Here is an 18,757-nt window from a genome sequence, read left to right as displayed (position 1 = left end):
TACTGCTGAGAAATTTTCGAAAAACCGTAAAAATCCCAGTAATACTTTGCCCGAGCCGGGAATCGAACCCGAGACTCCTTCCCGGCAACCGCACTTGCAACCACTTGACCAACGAGACAGACGCTACCTATACGCTTACCCAGCAACAGCAAGCAAATGTTTTGCTACTGAGATATAGTAATATAAATAATTTAAATATTATTTTAAAATTAGCAGGCAAGTGGGTTCATCCTTTTCCTCCTTCCTGAAAATCATAAATGACGACTGGGACAATTCTACGTTGCCAGTATAATTTCATGTGCAGTACTAAATAATTAGTTATATAACTTCAATATTATTTATTTTTTATTTAATCTAAAAAACGGTGAATGCACGTTTATTCTTTTTTAAATGTTTACCCGCAAATGTGTACCCGCAGTTTATTTGAGGGTTAAGATCATTCTTTCATTCATTCAATGAATGTCATCCACAAGTGACAACAAATGTCAGCTGTCATTATTTTTTCATGTTTTCTGTTTGCTTGCAACCGTCGTGGCGCGCGTTTTTCTAATTAAATTCTTATTAGATTCTCACTTAACTGCATAGACTTTACATCAGATTATAATTTTGTTACAAAATGAGTGCGTGGCCTGAAGTAACGACTGCAAAGTCGGAAAATCGTCATGAAATCAAATTGGCGGGTGCGGCTATTTCGAAACGTATAACGGAAGGTGGTTTAGACAAAGGAATATTTCAATTAACTAATATTAACCTTTTAAATATTAGCGATACGTGTCTAGCAGCTATACCGGACGACATAAGTCGGCTGGTGAACCTGCAGTCCTTACTGTTATTCGGCAATAAGATAACAGTCTTCAATGAAAACATAACCTCACTGAAAAAATTAAAAGTACTTGATCTATCGAGGAACTTGCTGAAATCAATACCTGACAGCTTAAACGAGATGAAAGAACTAACAAACATCAATTTAAGTTCAAATGAAATTGAAGAAATGCCGAAATTGACGGATTTTCCTAATTTGCTTACAATTGACTTGTCAAATAACAAACTGACTAGTTTCTTGGACTTGGAGAACGCTGTGATGCCTCATTTGACTGATTTGAAGATCAAAGGGAACGCTATAGAAGTGCTGCCCAGCTTCATAGTCCGCAGCTTACCCTCACTGAAGAATTTTGACATCGGAGACAATAAATTGAAATCAGTACCTGGAGAAATGGCGAACATGGGGAAACTAAAAGGTCAGTATTTTGACCCTACTTCACATAATAAGATATTGTAATTATTATCTTTTAAACAACTACCTAATTGTAACCATCCATTCTTTCATAACATTGCACAATTATATTATCTATCCACTAATAATACCTATATAAAAAATAGTATCTTATTTTGATCTTAAAATATTGATGGAAGTTTAGCAAAGGCATAAAAAGTAACAGAACATGAAAAAATTGCAAATACATTACCAATTTTATTTCCCCCACAAAAAGTGCTCAATAATTCATATTGAATACTTAATTAACAACAAAATGTTGATTCATTAGGGAATTTTGTACAGCATGAAGTTTGCTGGGTCAGCTACTAATAAATAAATTAGATCATGCATTTAAAAACTTCCTTACATTGTTTGAATCTGATGAAATCCACAATTTATTTTGAAATAGCTATTGCACAACAGGTTTTTCCCATACATTATAGTGTTATAACAAATATTTTATTCATTGTGCAATCAGTAGTCAAGTTAACAAGTCATTTCCAAGTCAATGTCAAAGTAAAAATTATTTTAAAATTCCAAGCAAATATAATAAATGTCTGTCTGTCGGTCAGTCCTCTAGTGAAGCTATTTCAACTCTCAACTGAACTTTAAAAATTAATCTTTTTAAATATTTCAGAAATAAACCTCAAAGGCAACAAATTCACTGACAAAAGGTTCATGAAACTAGTCGACCAGTGCCGTACCAAACAAGTTATGGACTACATCCGCGACCACTGCCCCAAAACCGACCAGGCCCAGCCTACGGGCAAGAGCAAGGGCAAGAAGGGAAAGAAGGAAGAACCAGCCCCAGAAGACCAGGAGTGTGACCTCTGCCATGCTATGAAGATTCTTCACGTAGAAGACGATATCTTACGAGTGAAAATAGTTGAGCCCCAAGTTGCTGGTGTCCGACCTTATATACTCTGTTGCATCGTTAACGACTTGAGCTTTGACGAGACGTCGTTTAAAAAGTTTATTCAAATGCAGACCAAGCTTCATGACACTATCTGTGATAAGAGGAATGTTGCCACCATCGCCACACATGATCTGGAAAAGATTGCTCCAGGTATTTTATTTTTATTATACACTTGCTGATTTCCGCAGCTTCACTCTCGTGAATTATGACTTTGTGACTTAATTTTTAAAATAAAAGTAGCTCAAGTTACTCCTTAGTACATCAATATGCATACAGTAAAAAGCTGTTATAATAATATTACTAACAGACACACCAATTTTATTTACTAGTCTAGATTTTTTCTAGATTACAGTAAGCACTTTCTATCAGTGATTTTAGGTGATATAATTTTTCTTAAAAAATACATTTAGAATTTTTTTCTGTTTATTGTGGAAGCAAGGGAGGCCAAATAGATGTTAGAATAATGGTATTATGTCTGGCATTATTCCAATTGATTTGGCACTAATACCTAACAAGATTATAATTTGGCTAAATGTCAGTATTTTTCCTTCGACAACTGCCATCAGCTCTTCAAAACAAGTTTGTTATTTTCTGGTAATTTAATTATGATAGATGGCAAACAAAGTATAAATAAAACAGTATTTATTTATAGGTATATAAGATTGATTTTAAGAAATATTAATCTTTAGTAGTTAATACCAAACCATTAATTACCATTAACCATCAGTTTATTCTTATTTATAAATATTAAACCCCTTCTGGTTTAGTTTCCATTAATGTAGCTGGCTGATAGAGTTAATATATTTTAACATAAAATATATCAGTATATTTTACTAAAAACTTGTATTAACATTGGTTAACCATACCCATAAAGTTAGTTTATATTGGACACTAACAGTAGCTTAAATTTTTAGTTTTTATTCCACTTTTTTAAAAAACTAAAAGTTGCTGAAGACTTGAATTAGAAAACTAGAAATACTGGAATAAAAATTAAAAATTTATAGTATTATTCGTGTAGCATGGTTTTCCACAAAATAACGCCGGATTCAATACTGAATATATTGGAGAAAATATATTATATTATTAGAATTTAATATATTGCCGGGAACTTAACCAGTTTTATTTTGATCAAGCCCACCCATAGCCTTAACATCCTGAATTGTTATTAACCTTTCTTTAATGTTACCAGGTGACCTAGTATACACAGCGAAGGCTCCATCAGCTCTAAAACTGACACCACTGTCAAGGGTGAAGCCCTACTCTGGAGAACAGCTGTTCCAGCAGCTGACGGCTGAAGCAGAGGCTCTCAGGAAGGAAAAGAAGAGGAATGTTTACTCTGGAATACACAAGTATGTTCATTTAATTTGTATTTATTGTATTATTTACTTAGCAGTAAGTTTCTATGTTATCCGTTAAACCGAGTAGCGTAGCGTGGCTTGGCGAGTACCTATATAAAAAATTGTTTAGGTGCTACCTTTGGGGGGGGGGGGGGAATCATCTTGTGACGTTCCCCGCCCGACTTGCTTATGCACATTGGACCCCAGACTACCGGGGCCCGTATAATTTATACGGCAGATACGGTGCCTTGCTACGCCTCTGGTTGAACTGTTACTTAATAGTAAGTTAGGACAATAAGAGTTAGTGATATGATAATGTTTGATAGGGAAAATGAAAGTAGAAAATCATGTTATGTTTTTGTGTATGTGTTTCGCCTTTTGAGTAGCCTAGAATATGTTAGAGAAATACCATTTATATATCACTCTAATTTGATACTCATGGTATATCCTTATGTTCGAAAAACTTGATTTACTTTTACTTGTTTAAAATTAATAATTTTAAATTGGTATAAGAATCTTAATGTTTTAAGTTTTAATTCCCAATGTTTTACAGATACCTATACTTACTAGAAGGTAAGCCCCTATATCCGTGCCTGGAGGACGCCAGTGGAAAGGTCATCAGCTTCCCACCCATCACCAACTCTGAGGATACTAAGGTATGCGATAGAAGTAAATAGGAACAAGTAAAAAAGAAATCAAATATCAAATTTAATTAGAAACAACCACTTTTTTCCCTTCTAATTTGTTAACTTGGGTGGACTAAATACAACGCTTGCGTTGTGTTTCATTGCGGGAGTGAGGTTACCGGAGGTTCAATTACCTACCCTATTTTCCCAATCCCTGATTCTCCAACAACCTTTTAATTCCTAATTTCCAAAAAGCCGGCAATGCACTTGAAACACCAGAGGCGTTACAAGTGCATTGCGATGCGCAGCGGCGATTACCAGCTTATTCCATAAAAAAATCCGTTCCTGTTTGTTTTATCTCTAACTATCTATAACTCCCCGTAGATGTCACAAAACAGCAAGTCGATGTTGGTAGAGGTGACGTCACACACGTCTCTCAGCGCCTGCAAGACTGTGATGAACAAACTGCTGCAGGAGTGCCTGCTGCTGGGCATCGGACCTGAACTGGAACCAGGCTCCGTCTACCACACCCTGACGGTGCAGCAAGTAAGTATTTAAAACTATATCACGCTAAGTCCGTTTAGCGGTCTAAGGAGGAGCGCGTGAGGGAACGCTCGTCCTCACGCTCCAGTCGCCATAAGAGTCACTCCGGAAGTCATTGGATGATTTACCGCTCCCGCAAAAAAAAAGCGTCCGTTTTTTAGTGGTAAATAAAACTACACTAAATGTAACACCCACTTTTTCCTGTGTTGTATTATTGCTAATTATATTGGGAGTTTTCCAAACTGCATAGCGTTTGAAATTTTTCGAAAACTGAAAATCTTATACTTTCCATTTCGTATACATATAAATTGAATCGGCGATAAGATGACTAACCACATACATACATAGCCGGCGTGAGCCTGTCTCCCACGAGAATTGAACGCCAACTGCTTCGAATCTTACATACCTCATTCGCTTCATTATTTTAAGCCTTTTTAAACCGAAATTTTCCCTATATCGTTGGTGCGTCTACAAACATGTCAGTTCACATACACATGACTCCCAGACCTGGAACAACAATTTGTGGATCACACAAAGAGTTGTTCCGTGCGTGAATCTTGCCTAGCCACCGCGCCAACCGTGCAGTCTGAATCTTATAACAATATTAATGACTTCTAATTCTTCTTTTCCTTTACCAGGTAAAAGTAGTAGATCCAGAAGGAAACCTCAAGAACGTGTACCCATCGCGAACTGACTGCGTCTACGAAGGCACTAACATTAAGGTTGTACGTAGCAACAAGAAGTAATTTATACGTAATATACTACAATACTTATCTGAAATAACAATGCCATAATTACAGTAGCCGGGTCTTCACCGGACAATGTAAGGTCCACCGATCGCATAACAAAAATGTGGTGCTGTAAAAAACATTACAATAATGCATTTCTAATACTTCTGTCTGTACCCTTAGTATGAGTTTGCTTTACGTTTAAAGTAATCGAAACGAAAGCGCGTTCGGCGCTATGATTGGTTGGTTTATTCGAGCCGGCCAATCAGAGCCCGCAACTATGGGTACTGATGTTGCAAGTATACTGAGGCTACAGTGTCTGCCTTTCATCAGGCGAACGCATTCTACTTGAGCGATTCAATTGCTGTCGGCTTTTTAAAGTTGACAGAATCGCAAATTATAGCATCTGAATCAATAAGAAACTATCCAAGCTCTTGGATTGCGGACCGTAATATCACCGATCCAAGGTATTGAGATCGAAAATCGATCGGTGACCCAAAAATTGTCTGGTGTAGATCCGGCTAATGAAAAGGCTACAAAACGTCTCGAGGCCTAATGACGTCACTTTACACCTTAGGCTCATTGTTTTAAAAACATCGGCTCAATAACCAAGGTGTCAAGTCACGTGATTAGGCCTTCGCAAAGGATCTGTCCAAAAACATGTATTACTTCCGTATTTAACTTCTAATATTAATATTTCCATGAAAAAATAATTGTGATTATACTATTATGCCTTATGACATATTGAAAATTATTATTGCCAAATTATACATTTTTCTCAGCGCACAAATTATTATTGTACAGTTTTGTGCCTTTCTGTACCTGTAACGTTCAACTAATATGTTCGAATTTACACTACTTATTTAATATAAGAGTTAATTTAATTGAAATTTTAATTTCATCTTAATTTACATTTAATTTAATGTTGTGTTATTAAAATTAAGTGTTTGCATCAAGGATTGCGTTGCTTTGTGTGTCTAAGGTTTGAAAAACTTTCTTTATATAATTTAAAAAGTAACGCACATGTCCCAAATTGTTTTGGACTGAAAAATCAACTCCAGTATGCTATAATTAAGTTTGAAATTTGTCTGTGATGAATCATGCTAGTAAAGTACTGATGTACCACATCGATACCGATTGTAACTTAAAAAGTAAGAGAAAGTTTTTGTTACATGTTTTCTTTTTAATATAAGTATTTTTGTAACCTTTGTCTTGGTTTATTTGTTTCCTTGGAACCTAATCCTGTTTTTGCCATAATCTCCACACATCAGATTATGACTAATTCTCCTATCTAGTGTAGGCATATTGTTCAACTATGGACTTACGCTGTCAGTTGATAAATCCCGTTTTTGGAGAGATGAAAAATGTTTAAGTGGTTAAAATATTCGAGTTGAACCACTATGAACAATGAAATTATCATCAAATAGGTAGAGGGAAGTAACCCCGATTGAAGGCGAGTAGATCACAGCCCCCTGACAAACAGACGTACAATTATAACGCAAAAAAATTGTAACTTTTTAATTTGATTGGGTAGCAAGAGTCACCTGAATTCATAGTTCTCATCAAAGTTCAGTGTACAAGTAAATCCTGTTATAAAATTACTGATAATCGAAAAGGCAGCCAATAGTCTTTCTGCCCCATGTCAATTATTCTGTGCCCATGCTTTATGATATCGCTCTGTACCGAACCGAGTCATTCATGCTGGAGAATGGTTCTCCCAGGTAAAAAAAATATTATTTTTAATGTCTACCTGCCGTTCCCGAGGCTTTATTTGAGATTAAAAAGTTTACTTTTTACGAAAGTAATAGAATTTAAATTATTGCAACACAATACAAAAATCTGACAACATCGATATTAAAATGTCAACGTCAAGTTATGTCAAGTAACCTTATGTCAAAAAATGTAAAAAAAATACATCCGCGTTTTCAAAACAATTACAAAAGCAACAAGTTTAAACAGGACAACCATGTATTTTGTGTGTTTGTAACTTCAGTATATTAGTGGTGAAAAATAAAACTAAAATGCGACGCAGTCAGGCTCCGAGTCAGATCGGCTCCAGCAACGCCGTTTTCAAAAGCCCGCTGCTAGAATCGAAACGAAATAAACGGCGGGAATGTACGAAGATACCTTTAACACAGAAATCAGCTTCGCAGGCTACGGCAGCTTCTGACCATGAGAATATAATCAAAGCGATACTCAGTAAGCCATTTCAAGTTCCCATACCTAACTATGTGTCATCGTTTTGTGGGAAAAGTTTAGGTCTAAAGAGGACTCAGGTTAGGCGAGCCTTACACGACCCTGATGAGCCTAATGCTTTAGTATTATACCGGCCACCACATATACCTGAACATGAGAAAATGAAGATGAACCCCAACGATATAAGAGTAGCTGTGGTGGTGGACCCAGTGCTAGGCAACATACTACGACCCCACCAGAGAGAAGGTGTGAAGTTCATGTATGATTGTGTTACTGGACAGCAGTTGGATAACGCTTACGGATGTATCATGGCTGATGAGATGGGTTTGGGTAAAACTTTACAGTGTATCACTTTACTGTGGACATTATTGAGACAAGGACCTGAATGCAAGCCCACAATCTGTAAAGCAATCATTGTTTGTCCAAGCAGTTTGGTCAAGAACTGGTACAATGAGATCCACAAGTGGTTGGGACAGAGGATCAATGCTCTAGCCATGGATGGTGGTTCCAAAGCTGAAATTACCTTGAAACTCCAACAATACATGAACACCTATTCTGCAACACGAGTAGCCACCCCAGTTTTAATCATCTCGTATGAAACATTTAGAATTTACTCCAATATTCTCCATTCATCTGAAGTTGGGTTAGTCCTCTGTGATGAAGGCCACAGATTGAAGAACTCTGAGAACCAAACATACCAAGCTCTGATGGGTTTGAAAGCTAAGAGAAGAATTTTGATATCAGGCACTCCGATACAGAATGATTTGACAGAATACTTTAGTTTAGTACATTTTGTTAATGAAGGTATTTTGGGCACAGCACATGAATTCAAGAAGAGATATGAAAATCCTATATTGAAGGGCCAAGACGCCTTAGCAAGTGACTCAGAAAGACAGAGGGCACAGGAGTGCCTCTCAACATTAACATCTATAGTCAACAAGTGTATGATCCGCAGAACAAGCAGTTTACTCACAAAATACTTACCGGTTAAGTTTGAACAAGTCATATGTTGTAAAATGACTCCCCTTCAAACACAGTTGTATAAAAACTTCATCAATTCCGATGCTATCCGCAACAAATTCAGTGGCAACGGTGACAAGAATACTCTCAGTGCGCTATCTAGTATCACTACTCTTAAGAAGTTGTGCAATCACCCAGATTTAGTTTATGATAAGATTTTAGAGGGAGCTGAAGGCTTTGAAAAGGCTATGAGCCTATTACCAAGTCATTACGACACCAAAGATGTCCGACCAGAATTATCAGGCAAACTAATGATTCTAGATTGTATTCTTGCTAACTTAAAGATGAATACAGATGATAAAATCGTCCTTGTTTCTAATTACACACAGACATTAGATTTATTTGAGAAATTATGTAGGAAGCGAGGTTACATGTATGTGAGGCTCGATGGATCAATGACAATAAAGAAGAGAGCAAAAGTTGTTGAGAGTTTCAACAACAAAGAGAATAAGGAGTGGATATTTATGCTGAGTTCCAAAGCTGGTGGTTGTGGACTCAACCTTATTGGTGCTAACAGGCTAATCATGTTTGACCCTGACTGGAACCCTGCTAATGATGAACAGGCCATGGCCAGAGTGTGGAGAGATGGGCAGAAGAAACCATGTTACATATACAGGTTACTAGCAACAGGGACTATTGAAGAAAAGATATTCCAAAGGCAAGCACATAAGAAAGCCTTAAGTGACACTGTAGTTGATCAAAATGAAGAATCTCTAAGGCATTTCACTTCTGAAGACTTAAAGGATCTGTTTAGACTAGAAGAGAATACTTTATCAGACACCCACAGCAAGTTCAAATGCAAAAGATGTGTGAACAACATACAAGTAAGGATTCCACCAGAAAATTCGGACTGTACTTCTGATTTATCTAACTGGTACCACTGTGCAGACAAGAAGAACTTGGCAGATTTAGTTTTAAAACAGTGTTGGGATGTGGCGAAGACCATTTCCTTCGTTTTCCATCATAGATCTGCAAAGACAGAGGCTCCTCAGGTCATAGAAGAAGAGAAAGAGAATATTCCAGAACCAAAAAAACGGAAAATAGAAATTGATGAAGACTATTCGGAACCTGATGACAGTGCAGATGAAGATTATGAATAAATATTTAATTAATTAATGAATGCTGGCCATTACGAAACCAGAGAGGAAATTATGTTGATTGTAAATAGCTTTTGTTTTTCTTTTTAATGTCTACATTATGGAAAGTTATATTTATTTTAATTACAGTATTTTTGGTATTAACTATTGCTTTTTTTACATCTATTACTGAACTTCTTACTTCAATTACTGAATGTCTTAAGGTCAGATGGTAAATCAGCAGAGGTAAATAAAACAAAAAAATAAATAACAATGATATATTAGAAAAAAATATAAACAAAAACATATGTCTTAGCATTAATGATTTCCAATGTTCTAATTAAACTAAATCTACTTAGATAATAATCTAATGTTAGCTTTACACCATAACGAAACATTACAAACTCGACCTTATCCTAATCTTTTTAAGATATTCTTTGTATCACAAGCGTTGTTGATTTAATCACAAGTACACATGTGTACAGTCACCTAAATAGCAATACCACTACAATAACTAATCTTAGTTTTTGTTCATCAAGTATTACAGGTTAGCAATTTTAAGTTACAACTGAAAATGTTCTATTTTTCTATAGACCTCTAAAACAAACAAGACTATCTTAAAGATAGTTGACTTGTAATCGCAAAAACAACTTACGTATACAAGACGAATGATGTTAATTGCACGAGAATTTAATTGAACTAAACTAATGGAAGACCTCGCTACTTTAATTCGACAGAGGCGCCTCTAGCGGAGCAACTACCAAACTATAAAACAAAATTAAAAACGTAAACGTGATTGTTAACGTTACCTTCGTAACCAATCCTATTTAGGGCGCATTTTCATTAGTCAGCGTCCGCATGCGGGGTGCGGGAGATTTTGAAACGCATGCCATAGAGCCCGCATGCGGGGAATATCTTTCTATGTTTGATATCTTTATTTAGATTTGCTACCTAGAAATTAATTTTCTCAAACATATTTTATATAGAGCTTATGTCAAAGTTCTATCATCACTAATAATAGATACGTTACTGAGATGGGTAGTAATGTGAAATAGAATGAAACATAATAATATAGTTTAACTAGAACAACTAAGTTTGAGTCCATAAGACCAGCTCGGCGGTTGTGCGGAGTAGCCTCGCTTCTCTGCCTCCTCGTTCACTTCATATGGGTTCTTAAACAGTTTTACTAAGAAGCGTACCTGAAACAAAATATTTTACATTATCAATTACCAAATTTTACAGTATATCGAAGCATAGGCTGATAGCAATCATTTAATCGATTTAAAGTGACTAGTCAATCTGAATTTAGTCGTTAAAGGTATTATTACTGAGATGATCCGAATTAATCGTGCTCTTAATTTTGTCGCTACGTCTACAAAATATTTTCATTACTTTTATCCATTAAAGTGATTGACGATTGATATTGATGAGTTAGAGAAATAAATAATATAAATACCTTTTCAAAATCATTATTCTCTGCGTCTTTGATGGCTTCCTCTAGGATCCAGTTGCGTGGTACGTACACAGGGTTCACTGCAACCATTCGCCGTCTACGCTCTTCTTCACTCACTAGTAATAAGAAAAAATCTATTTAATATGTCAATCAATTCTGAATAGAGAAAATACTACAAGAAGAAGTGTTTAGTTGTATAGTGAAATTCAGATCTAGAACGTAATATGTATGTATTTTATTTTCCATCACAAATATTACTAGACAATTAATTTCTAGTGCCACTTGCAGTACTAGCCTTACCATTCTCTTTCTTCAGCCTATCTTGATAAGATTCCACCCACTTGTCCCAAGCAGGCACTCCGATCAACTTGCTAAGAGACCATTTGGTCCCCAGTACAGTTTCATCCGACAACTGTTGTGGTTCCACCTAGAAAAAAATATAGAAAATTAATAAGTAGGTACTTTGAATTGTACATTACTATATTTCAAACACGCAGAAAAGTATGTCGGCCAACATTTTAAAAGCGACGATTTCGACACACAACTAATGTTCATTAGAACGCACGCGCAAAATACCTACCAGACTTCTGATGACGCGGGCGCGGGCACCTCGCTGCTAACAGATGATCATGCGAAAGCACGAGCGCTCGAAATATTGTTGTTTTGTTATTGTGATAAAAATTAAACTAATGAGTTTACAAAAAAAATCTTTGGGAAAGTTGTTTGTAATCACGAGTACAATCACGTGTTTAAATATCGTTCACTAATTATCAGTCACCCTATATAAGTATCAGACGGTGTACGTACCTCAGCTAGTTGTCTGAACGTAGCTGTAAAGTCAGCCATCTTCAGCTGCATCACCTCGAGTAGGTCGTCCACTAATTTCTGGTCTCCATCTTGTATTTCTTCCAGCCCTAACTTATGTAAATATGTTTTCCTAGAAAAAGACAATCACTTAAGTATATATATATACTTTATTATACAACATAACACATATTACTTTTAACACTAACTTTACGAGACGAGCCTATTGGGCACGGGGCATAATTTGACACTTCTTACTATTACTGAGTCGCAAAACTGAAATAAAAACTCAACAATACTCTTTGCCCAACCCGATATCAAAGCCGAACGCTTAGCTTAGCTACCTACTTACAATCACTCAACTAATTAAGCAGTGTTTCGCTCAGAAACTTTTTTAATAGATAATTCTATTGTGTTTCTTATTTTCTCCTCTAATAATGCGGGATCCAAAACAGGCATTCATGTCCCCGGACTTCAGTGTTCCGGTATTTTCATGGTTGTATCTACTGTAGATCCTGGCCTACTGGAGTTGCAGCGGTTTGAGAGCTTGTCAAATAAAAGGATAAATTCTATTGAAGAACAACTTACAATACTTTTGTTTTCACATATTTCTCTAAAGTAGCTTCTACTCGATCAATCTCTTGTTTCTGCTCAGCTGACAAAATAGGTTCCATAGCTTCGGCCAATTTCTCCAAGTTCCATAGAAGAATCTGGAAACATTCAGATTGATCAACAAAAATCGAACTTATGACCTACGAAATAGAGATCATATTACAATAATTCCGCGACCGGAGTGATATGACGTCCTCATAGGAAACCGACATAAAACAGCGCTTTTCGAATTTTACTTTATTATTACCGGGTTTTTTTTCGGTATTTCGAAAATTTCTCAGTAGTAGCACGGAGTCTGGAATTGTGCCCAATATATGGCAATATGGGCATTATTACATGGGGACTTGTAACACAAATGGTGTAAAGTGGGTGTACATTGTATAGCGGCATTACGTGTCGTAATGTGCACCTCTGCCTACCCCTTCGGGGATAAAAGGTGTGACGTTGCATAGTATTAGTAAGACGATACATTATAATAATTATTATCTCACCTCAGGTTGTTTATTGAAGGCATACCGGCCCATATCATCGGACGTGTTGGGCACAAAATGGTGGTAGTAGTGGTCTATGAACCCGTAGGGACCATAGTCTATGGTCACACCTAGCAGGCTGACGTTGTCTGTGTTCAACACGCCATGGGTGAAGCCAAGACCTAGAAGAAAAATATATTTAATTTAAATACAACATCCTGAATCATAATGTATTATCTTTTTTATGGTATAAATCGGAAAACGAGCAGACAGATCACTTGATGGTAAGCAATCACCGCTGCCCATAGACACCTGCAACACCAGAGGCGTTACCAGCTGCAATATCCAAAGAAACAGGCAAATGTGTCTCAAGTCTAATATTATAAAGCTGTTAAAAGTTTGTTTGAACGCGCTTATCTCCGGAACTACAAATTGAAAACTCAAATCGAATAGTTATTTTTGTGTTGGATATCATTTATCGAAGAAGGCTATAGGAAGGGTAAAGACACGCGGAGCTAGTTTTAATTTGGAGCTGCGGGCTACTTAGCGGGTTTACCAGGGTCCGGCTCGAATGGCAGGAGTAGGAACGGGGTAGTTTTTAGGCAATAAGAGTCTGATACTCCCTCTTGCCTTGCCCAAAGCGGGAGAAGGCATTGGATGATTTTCCCCCATTAAAAAAATCTAGTTTTAATATGTATAATGTGTTACCTTGCCAAGTCGCCACCATGTCGAGGTTCCTGTGAGCCACTTCTTTATAAAAATTGACATATTTGTCTCCTTCAGCATTCTCGATTTCAGGGAAATGATGCTGTAAAATTAAGAAAATACAATATTATTTAATTACTACAGTTTACTAATGTCAGTTAATAAATCAGTTGATTTGAGGAAGATGCTCAACTAGTTTCAAGCTACAACAAGGGCTTATAGAAACGAGTAAGTTTGTAGTAAGAACTAGCAAAACCAATAACTACAACGTAACGTCACGCCTTTTATCCCCGAAGGGGTAGGCAGAGGGGTACATTACCGTATGTAATGCTATACATGCATTTTTCACCATTTCTGTTATAGTCCCAATGTATTGGGGGTGAGGTTATTGCTATTACTGAGATTTTTTTCAAAAAACCGAAAAAAAATCAGTAGTGCTTTGCCCGACCCGGGAATTGAACCCGAGACTTGTCCGACAATCGCACTTACGACCACTCAACCAACGAGGCAGTCTAATAACAACAATATAACCACTCTAACGTCCGGCCCGCGCGACCGTTTATCTCTCTAACGTCCAGCCGCGCACGGCATCCGAACCGCGCGCGACTCGCAAGTTCGTCGTAACAAAAAACCTATATAGCTACTGAACCGTAATGCCTAGAATAAAGAAAAGAATACCAAAAAAAAGATAGAAGAATACTGATCAATCTTAACGATTTTTTAAAATCTTTAGTTAATCTTTAAAATACAATAAAACGGGTTAAACATGAAACACAGAAAAAAAAACAGAATTATTTCTACCTTTTTAGAATATACGGCACAACTATTGCATATTTTATCAATAAAATATTTTTACAACAAACTAGACTCATTACCCTTTCTTTTGATGTATATATGATTATATTCGGTTAACTCTAAGTATTGTAATTAAATCGAAAGAAAACACTACTCGTAATTTTACACATCAAAAAACCTGAGGAACACATTGACATTATTATGGAATCTTCAATGAATTTAGTATATTTCTCTTTGAAAAATGTATTATTTTGCTTATTACGAAATGTATTTCGATATTTTATATACTATTGTAATGCAAAGTATGTAAAATATGTATAAACAAAACTAAAAGTGGCCAACACCATACGACCGGCCATTTTTTTCGAAACAATCGTTTGAAGTTAAAATTAGACTAGATTTATCAGCTAAAACTGTGATATTTATACATCATCGTAAAGCACAAATCTTCTAGTTTATTTTGATGTATAACACTTGCAAGATAAATTAAACAAAACTGTAGTATTTACGACATAATTGTTGGAACTCACAAAAACACTTCACAACACGGGCGTAAAACGAGTCAACTAACTTTAAAAATTTATATTTTGTTTGTCAAAGCATATTACAACGCCATGTCTTATTTTTTCGTCGAACAATTTATTCAGCTGTATAGATAATCAGTCAAAACTCACCAAACAAGACCGTATTTTAAACTAGAGGGAGTTAAACAGAACTCGTCGCTTTGGATACTATAGTATCCATGGACGTATGACTGTATGACGCTCCTTTTTTTTTGGATACCGTGCTATCCATGGACGTTAGAGTGGATAAAAAAAAGCAAAACAAACTCACTTTAATAATAAAATCGGTCAATAACTTCAGCGTATGTGGTTCTCTCCGCTTGAGTAATATCTCGAGCGACCCGATGCGGTACCAGGCGTTGGCGAGACGCATCACAATGGCGGCCCTCTCCTGCTTCGCGCGCCCACTGTACGTCTTGTCTCGCCACACTTTGTGATCGTCACTCACTGGAATAAAAGAAAAGAAAGATCAATAAGTATCTTCGATCCTATCCTAAAATAATTGTAAGATGACTAGATGGAAGGAAGAAGGCTTGCGTTGTGTGAATGAGGGCACTTGAGGCCCAATTACCCCTCTTCCTAATCTTCTCAATCCACAACAACCCATAAATTCCGAAACCCGAAGGGCCAGGAGTGCACTTGTAACGCCTCTAATGTCTAGGGTGTCCATGGGCGGCGGCGATTGCTTACCATCAGGTGATCTGCTCGTTTACCGGTTTGTTATATATTTTAACTCGTTTAAAAAATATTAAATGGTCGGCAAATGCTACACCTGATAGTAAGCAACTAGCGCCGCCCATGGACATCCGCATCCGCATGAGGCGCTGACCTTTTTCGATTGGTGATATGGGGAGGATATTTGCATTGAGCTTAATGGCACTCTCCTTATATGAACTACTGGATGTTCGTTAATAGACTGATCCACTTGTAAATAGCTAGTTATAAAATAAAAATGTCCCAATCGATTTTGATCACAGTGGCCTGTCTGTCTAACTAGACTATCCCATACGCATCTTCTTACTACGATCTTATAGTGCATAAGTTTGTGCACTAAGAGGTTAGTTTAGGTTAGCACCTAAACTAAGTACTTTTTAGTTAAAAAATATTTTAGGGTGGTACCGAAAACGGTAATAATAGACTTATTGACGTCTTTTAAATAAATAAATAATTTACACAATAGCTACCTTACCTACCAAAGCCGCGGCCCTAGTGGTGGGTATGCCGAGGTAGTAGCAAGCTTCAGACGCGATCATCTCCCTGATAGAAGACCGTAGAACTGCTCGACCATCACCGAACCGGGAATATGGAGTCTCCCCGGAACCTTTCAATTGGGGCTGCCAGGATTCACCTTTACTGTAGATGAAAATGTAAACTAATAAGTATAAATTAGTTTTAGTTATTGATACGGTTATAAGTAGCTATGTAAGATGCCTGCTAAATCAAACGATTTTCAACTTTATTTCATTAACATAAAGTTGGAATTGTGCTTGTTTGTAATTTGTATTAAGGATATATCTGCCTATATAGATAAGTAGGTGTAGAATTGTGAAATAAATACATAATAATAATAAGAAAAATTTTCGTCTTATGACTTGTTTAACTTAAGACATGTTTAACAAGACAATAATTTAGCTAAATAAATAATGTATTCAAATAAAACACCTGTTCACATATTCGCCAAGTATATGAGCTCTGCCATCACCCAGCTGGTCTGCCCAATGTCCAAACTGGTAACCTCCATACCTGAAACAAATTCACATAATTATTTTTCACTATTATCTTAATTTCATCATATTTTACACTAATGGTTTGGTATATATTTTAGCTAGACCGGAGTGATACTACGGCCTTACAGAAAACCGACATGAAACAATGCTTGCTTGCGTTGTGTGTGAGGTTGCCGGAGACCCAATTCCCCCCCCAATCTTCCCAATTCCCGATTCCCCAACAACCCTTAAATCCTATCCCCCAAAAGGCCGGCAACACACTCGTATCGCCTCTGGTGTTTCAAATGGCCATAACAGCGGCGATTCCTTACCATCAGGTGATCCCTTTGCTCGTTTATCAGCTTATTCCATAAAAAAGGTACCTGTGTGAAACAGTAAGTCCTCCCTCAGGTAGATAGGCACCAGCCACAAAGTTGATGAAGTCCGCAGTCTCCGCCACACTGGGGTGCAGGTCCAGCAGGTCGGTGAGAGCATCATCTGATGCACATACTAAGTGTAATGTCCCCGCTAGAGGCTCTGTTGGTACCTGTAAATATTATGAAGAATATAACATTTAGATCTTTTTCTTACATATGACCACCCATGGAGTGTTCTGGGTTATATAATTGTATAGAATAGAGTCAGGCATTTCTTTGCGGAAAACCATGCTACACTAACAATACAATGATTTTCTAGTTTTCATTTTGTTGCATGTCATGTGTGTTTTTGTGTTGCACCTCTGCTGCATGAGCATTTAATTGCGGGCGGGAGGGTGGTGCTGCACACTGCAAGCTGAAAATACATCTACAAGTGGAATGAAAACTAAAAATTCATTGTATTTTTAGTGTAGGTACTTTGGGTTATATAAAATCAAAATGTCATTTGCAACATCTAGAGGAACATCAGTTACATTATGTAAAACTAGTGACTCCTGAACGATTTCACCCGCTGTTCTAATCTAAACATGTAACGTCATTCTGGATACACCATTGATAAACATCACATCACATCATTAGATTATAAGTGGCCACTGCTGACCAAATGTCTCCTCTCATATGACGAAGGTTTGAACATTAATCACAATGCTTGCCCAATGCGGGTTGCATCAAAATAGTCCTTGTAAATAAATCAAGATAATTAATTACTGCTGCATTTATCACTTCTTTAAGTGGCCCATAATTATTACCTAGGTATATTAAAAAAGTTGTAATTACTTATTTATTTATTAGACAGGATAATAATACTCATAAAATATATAAGATGACGTTTAAAATAAGGAATTAATCATAAGATTACAGAACTACAAGTACACTAAGAACACTAAGAAATGAATTTATTAATATTAGAACTTAAGACGGGATATTTACCATGTTTATTTATGTCTATGAGTTTCCCATATTTCGGCACTGTTGCCAATAGCAAATATCCTGTCTTAAGTTCTAATGTTAGTGTCAGTTTAAAAACTTATAATGAATTTATTGCTAGATTTGCTTGCAATAAATTCATTGCTAGATGATAGCAATACACAAAATAATGATGAAATATTATACAACAGTTTTACCTTAGAAAACACTGCATCCTTCACTGCCATCGGTACATTATACTCAGGGTTCTCATCTATAGGTAAAGCGGCATAGTTAGGGGTGCTACGGAACTTCCATTCCTTGAAATTGGTAACTGGTAGCATCTTGCCAAGTACACTTTGCTTCTGTTCTGTTCTAAGAGCCGCCAACACACAGAACGCTCGCTTCATTGAGCAATTTTTAAGAGAATATATTGTTGCTTATTGTATTTATGATATGAAGAGTTATCGCTTCATTACTGACTGATTTAATCTTTATAGTAATTATTTTTTTAGATCTCACGAGACATACAAATGTTTTTATTCACAATGTTTTGATGATTGCTGACGAACACTAAATTAGGTTTTAGATCCAAGCAATAAAGTCGAT

The 18,757-nt window shown here is 36.5% G+C and overlaps 3 protein-coding genes across 3 annotated transcripts; 2 read left to right on the top strand and 1 right to left on the bottom strand.

The window, feature by feature from the left end:
• The first annotated feature begins 492 nt into the window (after positions 1-492).
• Positions 493-6,613, top strand: LOC118274684 (leucine-rich repeat-containing protein 47). The gene is made up of 6 exons (XM_035592338.2): positions 493-1,238; positions 1,893-2,321; positions 3,361-3,520; positions 4,062-4,164; positions 4,519-4,680; positions 5,316-6,613. Exons 1-6 carry the CDS (start codon positions 617-619, stop codon positions 5,421-5,423), a joined length of 1,584 nt encoding a protein of 527 aa, XP_035448231.2. The 5' UTR covers positions 493-616; the 3' UTR covers positions 5,424-6,613.
• Positions 6,614-7,265: 652 nt separating this feature from the next.
• On the top strand, positions 7,266-9,862 carry LOC118274925 (DNA repair and recombination protein RAD54-like). The gene has a single exon (XM_035592717.2). It carries the CDS (start codon positions 7,427-7,429, stop codon positions 9,719-9,721), a length of 2,295 nt encoding a protein of 764 aa, XP_035448610.2. The 5' UTR covers positions 7,266-7,426; the 3' UTR covers positions 9,722-9,862.
• Positions 9,863-9,961: 99 nt separating this feature from the next.
• On the bottom strand, positions 9,962-18,715 carry LOC118275109 (protein adenylyltransferase SelO-like). The gene is made up of 12 exons (XM_050696904.1): positions 18,367-18,715; positions 17,189-17,352; positions 16,762-16,842; positions 16,289-16,452; positions 15,371-15,546; positions 13,745-13,844; positions 13,058-13,218; positions 12,543-12,664; positions 11,958-12,087; positions 11,451-11,577; positions 11,154-11,266; positions 9,962-10,896 (listed from the first exon to the last, which is right to left on the bottom strand). Exons 1-12 carry the CDS (start codon positions 18,556-18,558, stop codon positions 10,774-10,776), a joined length of 1,653 nt encoding a protein of 550 aa, XP_050552861.1. The 5' UTR covers positions 18,559-18,715; the 3' UTR covers positions 9,962-10,773.
• Between the last annotated feature and the right edge of the window lie 42 nt (positions 18,716-18,757).

The sequence above is a fragment of the Spodoptera frugiperda genome, chromosome 11 (assembly GCF_023101765.2).
Source record: "Spodoptera frugiperda isolate SF20-4 chromosome 11, AGI-APGP_CSIRO_Sfru_2.0, whole genome shotgun sequence".
NCBI classification, from domain to species: Eukaryota; Metazoa; Arthropoda; class Insecta; order Lepidoptera; family Noctuidae; genus Spodoptera; species Spodoptera frugiperda.
Note: the sequence above shows the minus strand (reverse complement) of the source record. Positions and strands in the feature narration are given on the sequence as shown.

What these genes read in the sequence shown, in the direction of transcription:
- LOC118274684 (XM_035592338.2), top strand. Translation starts at nt 617, where the DNA reads ATGAGTGCGTGGCCTGAAGTAACGACTGCAAAGTCGGAAAATCGTCAT. An exon ending in GAACATGGGGAAACTAAAAG is followed by an intron (nt 1,239 to 1,892) that starts GTCAGTATTTTG and finishes TAAATATTTCAG; the next exon opens with AAATAAACCTCAAAGGCAAC. An exon ending in TCTGGAAAAGATTGCTCCAG is followed by an intron (nt 2,322 to 3,360) that starts GTATTTTATTTT and finishes TAATGTTACCAG; the next exon opens with GTGACCTAGTATACACAGCG.
- LOC118274925 (XM_035592717.2), top strand. Translation starts at nt 7,427, where the DNA reads ATGCGACGCAGTCAGGCTCCGAGTCAGATCGGCTCCAGCAACGCCGTT.
- LOC118275109 (XM_050696904.1), bottom strand. Translation starts at nt 18,558, where the DNA reads ATGAAGCGAGCGTTCTGTGTGTTGGCGGCTCTTAGAACAGAACAGAAG. An exon ending in TAGGGCCGCGGCTTTGGTAG is followed by an intron (nt 15,547 to 16,288) that starts GTAAGGTAGCTA and finishes CTTTTATTCCAG; the next exon opens with TGAGTGACGATCACAAAGTG. An exon ending in TATGTGAAAACAAAAGTATT is followed by an intron (nt 12,088 to 12,542) that starts GTAAGTTGTTCT and finishes GTCTTTTTCTAG; the next exon opens with GAAAACATATTTACATAAGT.